At 52.9% G+C, this 10,084-nt stretch overlaps 1 protein-coding gene across 1 annotated transcript in view; it reads right to left on the reverse strand.

The window, feature by feature from the left end:
• The window catches only part of slc35b2 (solute carrier family 35 member B2), a 15,269-nt gene extending 14,540 nt beyond the window's left edge, over positions 1–729 (reverse strand). Inside the window, exon 1 of the mRNA XM_059645716.1 lies at positions 551–729. Coding sequence (XP_059501699.1) covers positions 551–567 — 17 coding nt within the window. The 5' untranslated portion in view covers positions 568–729. The remainder of the gene's footprint in view (positions 1–550) is intronic.
• Between the last annotated feature and the right edge of the window lie 9,355 nt (positions 730–10,084).

The raw sequence follows: 10,084 nt of genomic DNA on the forward strand, positions 1-10,084 counted from the left end.
CCCCCCCCCTCTCTCTCTCCCCCTCTCCCCCCCCTCTCTCTCTCTCTCCCCCCCCCTCTCTCTCTCCCCCTCTCCCCCCCCCTCTCTCTCTCCCCCTCTCCCCCCCCCCTCTCTCTCTCCCCCTCTCCCCCCCCCTCTCTCTCTCCCCCTCTCCCCCCCCTCTCTCCCCCTCTCCCCCCCCCTCCCCCCCCTCTCTCTCTCCCCCTCTCCCCCCCCCCCTCTCTCCCCCTCTCCCCCCCCCCTCTCTCTCTCCCCCTCTCCCCCCCCTCCCCCCCCTCTCTCTCTCCCCCTCTCCCCCCCCCCTCTCTCTCCCCCTCTCCCCCCCCCTCTCTCTCTCCCCCTCTCCCCCCCCCCTCTCTCTCTCCCCCTCTCCCCCCCCTCTCTCTCTCTCTCCCCCCCCCCTCTCTCTCTCTCTCTCTCCCCCCCCCTCTCTCTCTCCCCCCACCCCCTCTCTCCCTCTCCTCTCCCGGTACCCCCCCCCCTCCCCCCTACCCCCTACCTCTACCCCACCTCTCTATCCCCCCCCCCCCCCCCGGTCTCTATCCCCCACCTCCACTCGGGCTCCATCGCTGCCGGCCTAGTGACTTCACTCTCGGTTCAGGCCTCTGGGTTACGACGAGCCGGGGCACGAGGCCTATGAGCCGGAGGACCCACACCCCGATACAGCATCGCTGGAGCCGGGAATCCAGGAGGAGGCGGCCTCGGAGCGGGACACCACCCGGCCCGACACGGGCGTAAGGCAGCGCCGCCGGCGGCCGGGAGGACCCACTGCAGCTTCCCCCGGCGGCCGGGAGGACCCACTGCAGCTTCCCCCAGAGGCCGGGATGACCCACTGCAGCTTCCCCAGAGGCCGGGAGGACCCACTGCAGCTTCCCCCAGAGGCCGGGAGGACCCACTGCAGCTTCCCCCAGAGGCCGGGAGGACCCCACTGCAGCTTCCCCCCGGCGGCCGGGATGACCCACTGCAGCTTCCCCCGGCGGCCGGGATGACCCACTGCAGCTTCCCCCGGCGGCCGGGAGGACCCACTGCAGCTTCCCCCGGCGGCCGGGAGGACCCACTGCAGCTTCCCCCGGCGGCCGGGAGGACCCACTGCAGCTTCCCCCCGGAGGCCGGGAGGACCCACTGCAGCTGCCCCCGGCGGCCGGGAGGACCCACTGCAGCCTCCCCCGGCGGCCGGGAGAACCCAAAGCTGAGATAATAAAATGTGAGGCTGGATGGACACAGCAGGCCCAGCAGCATCTCAGGAGCACAAAAGCTGACGTTTCGGGCCTAGACCCTTCATCAGAGAGGGGGATGGGGAGAGGGAACTGGAATAAATAGGGAGAGAGGGGGAGGCGGACCGAAGATGGAGAGCAAAGAAGATAGGTGGAGAGTGTAGGTGGGGAGGTAGGGAGGGGATAGGTCAGTCCAGGGAAGACGGACAGGTCAAGGAGGTGGGATGAGGTTAGTAGGTAGATGGGGGTGCGGCTTGGGGTGGGAGGAAGGGATGGGTGAGAGGAAGAACCGGTTAGGGAGGCAGAGACAGGTTGGACTGGTTTTGGGATGCAGTGGGTGGGGGGGAAGAGCTGGGCTGGTTGAGTGGTGCAGTGGGGGGAGGGGACGAACTGGGCTGGTTGAGGGATGCAGTGGGGGAAGGGGGAGATTTTGAAACTGGTGAAGTCCACATTGATACCATTGGGCTGCAGGGTTCCCAGGCGGAATATGAGTTGCTGTTCCTGCAACCTTCGGGTGGCATCATTGTGGCAGTGCAGGAGGCCCATGATGGACATGTCATCTAGAGAATGGGAGGGGGAGTGGAAATGGTTTGCGACTGGAGGTGCAGTTGTTTATTGCGAACTGAGCGGAGGTGTTCTGCAAAGCGGTCCCCAAGCCTCCGCTTGGTTTCCCCAATGTAGAGAAAGTATCAATGGTATCAATGTGGACTTCTTATAATAAAATGTGAGGCTGGATGAACACAGCAGGCCAAGCAGCATCTCAGGAGCACAAAAGCTGACGTTTCGGGCCTAGACCCTTCATCATCCCCGAAACGTCAGCTTTTGTGCTCCTGAGATGCTGCTTGGCCTGCTGTGTTCATCCAGCCTCACATTTTATTATCTTGGAATTCTCCAGCATCTGCAGTTCCCATTATCTCAGAACCCAAAGCTGCGCCGCCAGGGGCCGGGAGGACCCACTGCAGCTGCCCCCGGCGGCCGGGAGGACCCACTGCAGCGCCGCCAGCGGCCGGGAGGACCCAAAGCTGCGCCGCCAGGGGCCGGGAGGACCCAAAGCAGCGCCGCTAGCGGCCGGGAGGACCCACTGCAGCTTCCGTCATGCCCTGGAAAAATGATCTGGGTTTGCGTCGATGGTTTGATTTTATTGTGATATGTATTTGATGGTAAAAATACAACAAAATAAAGTGAAAGGCTTTCATTTTGTCGCCATGAAATTGTGCCACTTGGAATAATTTGAGAATAAGGGGGAAGAGAAAAGAAAGCAGCAGTTCAAAGAGAGTTCCTCAATTCCTGAGCCAGCTCAACACCATCAACAACACTATCACCTCCCACCCCACCATCTACACCAAATCCAGCCAACATCAGAGCTCACCGCTGGGCCAACCTCATCGACATCACCATGATGCCATTCCACCGCAGCCTCGCCACCTCCAGCCTCAACCCTAACCGATCCTCAGGTGCCATCTTTCACCTCTGGGCCTACCTCGCCTCCGCCGACACAGCAGCTGCCAATTCCAGGTCCTGTGGCTGCTCTGCAACAGTCGCTCTCCTCTGTGTTGGGTCTGCTCAAAGTCTACAGTAGGCCCGGCTTGAGACCACTCAGGGTCCACACGCTGAGTTGTCTCCACCACCTGTCCTGTCCAAGGTCAGGACAACGTGAAAAGGTAAAAACAAAATGAAAAGACGGGCGAGGAAATAAGCAAAAGAAAAGGGTTCGGAGCTGACAAGCTTGGTACAGCAGCCCTGGTACCATCTTGAGCCGGAAGTCCCAGAGTGATTCCTGAGATGTTGGGATTCATGTATGAAGAGACTCTGGATCATTTCCATCGCCATCGTCAGTGGTCCCTCATGGATGAGGATGACTGTGCTCCACTCTTGGGGTGAGTCTGTGGGTGGCTGTACAGACCAATATAGATACTGCAGGCTCTGTTACACTTGGGGCAGGAGGTGCTCACTGGAAGGGGTGCCTGGGGTATTGGCGTGACAGTGCACACTTTATGCTGTTTTCATCTGATGCCAAAGGCAAGCCTTGAGGCGCTCAACCCCTTCCTGAATGCCCCTCCTCCACTTTGGACTGTCTTGGGCCAGTGACTCCCAGGTGCCTGCGGGGATGCAGCTCTTCGCCAGTGAGGGCTTGACGGTATCACTGAAGTGTTTCCTTCGGCCACCCAGGGCTCACGCGCTGTTTCAAAGCCGGGAGTAGAACACCTGCTTGGAGATCCTTGTGTCGGTCGTGTGGACAATATCCCCAGCCTCTCAGAGCCGATCAATGGTGGTCAGTGTCAATACAGTGTGGAGCTGGAGAAACACTGCAGGTCAGGCAGCATCAGAGGAGCAGGAAAGTCAACGGTTCAGGTTTACACCCTTCATCAGTCCTGCTCCACACTGTATTGACTCTGGCTCCAGCATCTGCAGTTCTTGCTATCTCTGAAGGTGGTCAGTGTGTCAATGCTGGGGATGTTGGCCTGGTCAAGGATGCTGGTGTTGGTGTATCATCCTTCCCAGCAGATTTGCTGCATCTTGGACAGGCAGCATTGCACAGGCAGGTACTGCTCCAATGCCTTGAGGTGTCTGCTGTAGGCAATCCATGTCTCAGAGCATGTACGAGGAGGTGGGGGGGGGGGGGAAACGCGGTGTGGAAACTTGCACAGCTCTGAAAGCCATGACCTGGGATCAGATCTGATGTTGTTGTCCTTGAACACCCTTTTCCTCAGGCGGCCTGGGAAAGGGAGTTTGAGGAAAACAACATCAGATCTGACACCAAGATTATGGTTTACAGAGCTGTGATGGTTTGCACCCTCCTTTTGGCTCAGACCCGATGCTGGATCACTTCATCAGTAGCTGTTTTGGTTGACAGGTCATTTAAGACTATATTCACTGGAGCTTAGTCAAATGGGTGGGGGGGTGGAATTCCATAGAAACATGGAAAGTTTTAACAGGACTAATGAGAATCAATGCAACAGGGATATTTCTGGTGACCATGGAATCCAAATCCTGTCCATCAGAGCACAAGGTGAGGAAGATGGGGCAACATGAGCATGTTCAGATGGAGGGAGCAATGGGGGAATGTGAGCATGCTCAGAGCGGAAGGGGAGAAAGGGCAATGTAAGCATGCTCAGTTGGAGGGGGTGGAGCAATGGGGGAATTTGAGCATGCTCAGAGCAGTCGGAAGAAGGAGCAATGCGAGCATGCTCAGAGCAATGGCAGGAGAAAGAGCAATGTGAGCATGCTCAGAGTGGAGGGGGTGAAGGGGCAATGTGAGCATCCTTTCCAAAATGGCACTAGACTGTGGCAACAAAATATTTTGTAACGAATGTGTGATTTTTATTCACACATGTAAATGGGGAAGATAGAGTGAAAGGCACAGGGCAGGAGTGTGATGGAATACTCCCCACTTGCCTGGATGGGGGCAGCCCCAACAACACTCAGGAAGCTTGAACCATCCAGGGCAAAGCAGCTGCTTGATTGGCACCACATCCACAAGCATCCCACTCCCTCCACCACCGACACTCAGTAGCAGCAGTGTGTACCATCTACAAGGGGCACTGCAGAGATTCACCAAAGATCCTCAGGCAGCACCTTCCAAACCCACAACCACTTCCGTCTACATGGATACCATCCTTGCAAGTTCCGCTTCAAACTGGAGACTGTTTAAGGAACAGTTGTTGCGAGTGATAAGTAAATATGTCCCTCAGAGACAGGCAAGAAGGGGTAAGATAAAGGAACCTTGGATGACGAGAGCAGCGGAGCTTCTTGTGAAAAGGAAGAAGGTAGCTTACATAAGGTGGAGGAAGCTAGGGTCAAGCTCAGCTAGAGAGGATTACACGCAGGCAAGGAAGGAGCTCAAAAATGGTCTGAGGAGAGCCAGGACGGAGCACGAGAAAAGCTTGGCAGAACGAATTAGGGAGAACACAAAGGCATTTTACACTTATGTGAGGAATAAGAGAATGGTCAAAGAAAGAGTAGGGCCGATCAGGGATAGCATAGGGAACTTGTGTGTGGAGTCTGAGGAAGTAGGGGAAGGCGTAATTGAGTTTTTTGCTTCTGTCTTTACGAAAGAAATGAACTTTGTAGTGAATGAAACCTTTGAAGAGCAGGTGTGCATGCTGGAATGGATAGAGATAGAGGAAGCTGATGTGCTGAAAATTTTGTCAAACATTAAGATTGACAAGTCGCCAGGCCTGGACCAGATTTGTCCTCGGCTGCTTTGGGAAGCGAGAAATGCAATTGCTTCGCCACTTGCGAGGATCTTTGCATCCTCGTTCTCCACTGGAGTCGTACCTGAGGACTGGAGAGAGGCAAATGTAATTCCTCTCTTCAAGAAAGGAAATAGGGAAATCCCCGGCAATTACAGACCAGTAAGTCTCACGTCTGTCGTCTGCAAGGTGTTAGAAAGGATTCTGAGGGATAGGATTTATGACCATCTGGAAGAGCATGGCTTGATCAAATGCAGTCAACACGGCTTTGAGGGGGGCAGGTCATGCCTCACAAACCTTAGAGTTCTTTGAGGATGTGACTAGAAAAGTTGATGAGGATCGAGCTGTGGATGTGGTGTATATGGACTTCAGTAAGGCATTTGATAAGGTTCCCCATGGTAGCTCATTCAGAAGGTCAGGAGGAATGGGATACAGGGAACTTAGCTGCTTGGATACAGAATTGGCTGGCCAACAGAAGACAGCGAGTGGTAGTAGAAGGAAAATATTCTGCCTGGAAGTCAGTGGTGAGTGGTGTTCCATACGGCTCTGTCCTTGGGCCTCTACTGTTTGTAATTTTTATTAATGACTTGGATGAGGGGATTGAAGGATGGGTCAGCAAGTTTGCAGACGACACAAAGGTTGGAGGTGTCGTTGACAGTATAGAGGGCTGTTGTAGGCTGCAGCGGGACATTGACAGGATGCAGAGATGGGCTGAGAGGTGGCAGATGGAGTTCAACCTGGATAAATGCGAGGTGATGCATTTTGGAAGGTCGAATTTGAAAGCTGAGTACAGGATTAAGGATAGGATTCTTGGCAGTGTGGAGGAACAGAGGGATCTTGGTGTGCAGATACATAGATCCCTTAAAATGGCCACCCAAGTGGACAGGGTTGTTAAGAAAGCATATGGTGTTTTGGCTTTCATTAGCAGGGGGATCGAGTTTAAGAGTCGTGAGATCTTGTTGCAGCTCTATAAAACTTTGGTTAGACTGCACTTGGAATACTGCGTCCAGTTCTGGTCGCCCTATTATAGGAAAGATATGGATGCTTTGGAGAGGGTTCAGAGGAGGTTTACCAGGATGCTGCCTGGACTGGAGGGCTTATCTTATGAAGAGAGGTTGACTGAGCTCGGACTCTTTTCATTGGAGAAAAGGAGGAGGAGAGGGGACCTAATTGAGGTATACAAGATAATGAGAGGCATAGATAGAGTTGATAGCCAGAGACTATTTCCCAGGGCAGAAATGGCTAGCACGAGGGGTCATAGTTTTAAGCTGGTTGGAGGAAAATATAGAGGGGATGTCAGAGGTGGGTTCTTTACACAGAGAGTTGTGAGAGCATGGAATGCGTTGCCAGCAGCAGTTGTGGAAGCAAGGTCATTGGGGTCATTTAAGAGACTGCTGGACATGTATATGGTCACAGAAATTTGAGGGTGCATACATGAGGATCAATGGTCGGCACAACATCGTGGGCTGAAGGGCCTGTTCTGTGCTGTACTGTTCTATGTTCTATGTTCTAAACCAATTCTAACTTGGAAATATATCACCATTCCTTAACTGTCGCTAAGTCACAATCCCAGGATTTCACCCCCTGGGGGCTTTATAGGTTGACCTACAGCACGTGGACTGCAGCAGTTCAAGGATGGAGCTCACCACCACCTTCTCAAGGGGCAATTAGGGACAGACCATAAAAGCTGACCAGCCAGCAACAACCATGTCCCATGAATGAATAAAAAAATGCGAGGCCCCCTAAGAGATAGGAGGACCAACTGCAGCACCCCTGAGGAAACAGGGGGACCAGATAAGGATCGCTCAGGGGATAGAAGCACAAACGGTAGCACCCAAAGCACAGAAAGGACCAGCCACAGCATTCATTGATCTGGACAACCAACAGCAGCTCCCTCAGGAGCAAGGACAACCAACTGTGGCCCCTACAGTGGGCGTGAGGACAAACTGCAGTACCTCTCGGTGACAAGTGGACCAATTTACAGGTCCTTGCTGATCGAGAGCACCATGTGCAGCTCCCCTAAGGGCTAGGAGGACCAAGTGCACCTTCTCAGCAGCTGGGAGTATCTTCTGCAGCTCCCCCAGTGGCCTGGAGGATCAACTGCAAATGTCTTCAGCAGCCAGAAGCACTAATTGGAACATACAACATTAGAATTCGAACGTGAGAATCAACGTTATAGTCATGTGCACTCGAATGAGTGCAGAGAAAAGTTTGTAATGTCACCTCACAGCACCATCTTAGATGCAGGGTTCCTAGGTACAGATACTTTAAGTGTTGTTACAGAGTTGAAAAAAAGAGTTAGCATGAGAACAGAGTTTAAAAAGCCCAGAATGATAATAGGAAGTCAACGTAAGTGTTGAAGTCCCAGTCCCTCTCCAACATGAGTCCATCCCAGGTGGCCCCAAAACACGAGGTCACACTGGCACCCCATGCCAGCCTCTGTACCGGACTCACTCAGCCACCACTCCAGTGCCAGTCCCATGCTCACTCCGCTGCAACTCCCAAAGCTTGGCCCACGCGCTCTGCATCCACCCAGGCTCTGGCCGTGACCTGTTCCCTCTACTCCACTTTCCAGGTAGGGCTGGGCTAGCAAACGTTTGGTGGGGGTGGTGTGGGGGACAAACAAAGCTACAAAGAGGAGAAAAAAAATGGAGAAAGTTAAAGGAACTGGCAGTGGAGCTGTTCGGGCGGCCCGGTGGCTCAGTGGTTAGCTTCACAGCGCCAGGGACCTGGGTTTGACTCTACCTTCGGGCGACTGTCTGTGTGGTGTTTGCACGTTCTCCCTGTGCCTGCGTGGGTTTCCTCTGGGTGCTCCGGTTTCCTCCCAAGGTCCAGAGATGTGCAGGTTAGATGGATTGGCCGTGGGAAATTGCTTGTAGTGTTCAGGGGTGTTTCGGTTAGGTGGGTTATAGGGGGATGGGTCTGGGTTGGATACCGAGTGGGTCGGTATGGATGTGTTGGGCCGAAGGGCCTGTTTCCATGTTGTAGGGACTGTATGGATTCTCTGGCTAGATTCTCTAGCTCTGTGCTGCCATTTTGGGCTAATTACAGTGCCCCTAGGGGCTGGGCGGATCAACTGCAGCTCCTCAGAACAAAGAACAAAGAAAATTGCAGCACAGGAACAGGCCCTTCGGCCCTCCAAGCCTGCGCCAATCCAGATCCTCTGTTTAAACCTGTCGCCTATTTTCCAAGGATCTGTATCCCTCTGCTCCCGGCCCATTCATTTATCTGTCTAGATACATCTTAAATGACACTATTGTGCCTGCCTCTACCACCTCCGCTGGCAATGCATTCCAGGCACCCACCACCCTCTGCGTAAAAAATTTTCCACACTTATCTCCCTTAAACTTTCCTCTTTGAACTCATGACCCCTAGTAATTGAGTCCCCCACTCTGGGAAAAAGCTTTTTGCTATCCACCCTGTCTATAGCCCTCATGATTTTGTAGACCTCAGTCAGGTCCCCCCTCAATCTCCGTCTTTCTAATGAAAATAATCCTAATCTACTCAACCTCTCTTCATAGCTAGCACCCTCCATACCAGGCAACATCCTGGTGAACCTCCTCTGCACCCTCTCCAAAGCATCCACATCCTTTTGGTAATGTGGCAACCAGAACTGTACACAGTACTCTGAATGTGGCCGAACCAAAGTCCTATACAACTGCAACATGACCTGCCAACTCTCGTACTCAATACCCCGCCCAATGAAGGAAAGCATGCCGTATGCCTTCTTGACCACCCTATTGACCTGCGTTGCCACCTTCAGCGTGCAATGGACCTGAACACCCAGGTCTGATCCTGCTGGAATATGGAATGAGAAGGGGTCTTATCCTAGCCAGGAGGAGGTGTAATCAGCCTCAGGCTTATAGGAAAATATGAGAGATAGTGCAGGTTAATTCTGGTTAACTCAAGCCTACCAAAAATGATGGGGGATTCCCCAAGACTCCCTCTTGTGTCTGCTGTCTGCTGTCAGAGATGTCCCTGGACTGAAGCATTTAACCATCAGTTGAAGAAATCCCCCAGTTATATTTACCAAGAGGAAAATTCCCCCGGTTAAATATAGACAGATGAAAATAAGAAGTAACAACTACGAGGAAGCAGACTTACATTTAGAGTTTACACAAACACAGCCACAAGTCTGTTCTGTCTGTTTTAAAGGCACATTCCTACCCCATCTTCCTGGAAACATTTCCGTGAGGAGTTTATTCAATCCCCTTTTGAGCATCATTATGGAATCTGCTTCCATTCAGACAACGGATTCCAGATTATGACAACTCAGAACGTTAAAAAGCAGGATCTGCTCACACGGAGCAGGACTGTTCTGCCTTGTGAAAGTTTCATTTACTCTTTCTTTCAAACACCTCCCTGCTCTCTACGTTCCCTGCTCCAAGGAGAAGCACCCCAGCTTCTTCATCCCAAGGTCCATTCCCATCAACTTCTTCTGCGCCCCCCACCCCCCCACTTTTGATATTTCCTGAAAGTAGGATCACAACACACCAGTTGGATAGGGAGGGAATGGGATGGTGGGACAGACACAAGGAAGGACATTTGTGGGAATGTAAACTCTCCTCACCATGCCCAGAGGAAACCAGCACCATAAAGGTTTATGAGTTGGATCAGGGTATCTTATTCATCAATGTTATCGTTTTACCTCCCACGATATGCAACATACTTTGATTT

The sequence above is a fragment of the Stegostoma tigrinum genome, chromosome 4 (genome assembly GCF_030684315.1).
Source record: "Stegostoma tigrinum isolate sSteTig4 chromosome 4, sSteTig4.hap1, whole genome shotgun sequence".
NCBI classification, from domain to species: domain Eukaryota; kingdom Metazoa; phylum Chordata; class Chondrichthyes; order Orectolobiformes; family Stegostomatidae; genus Stegostoma; species Stegostoma tigrinum.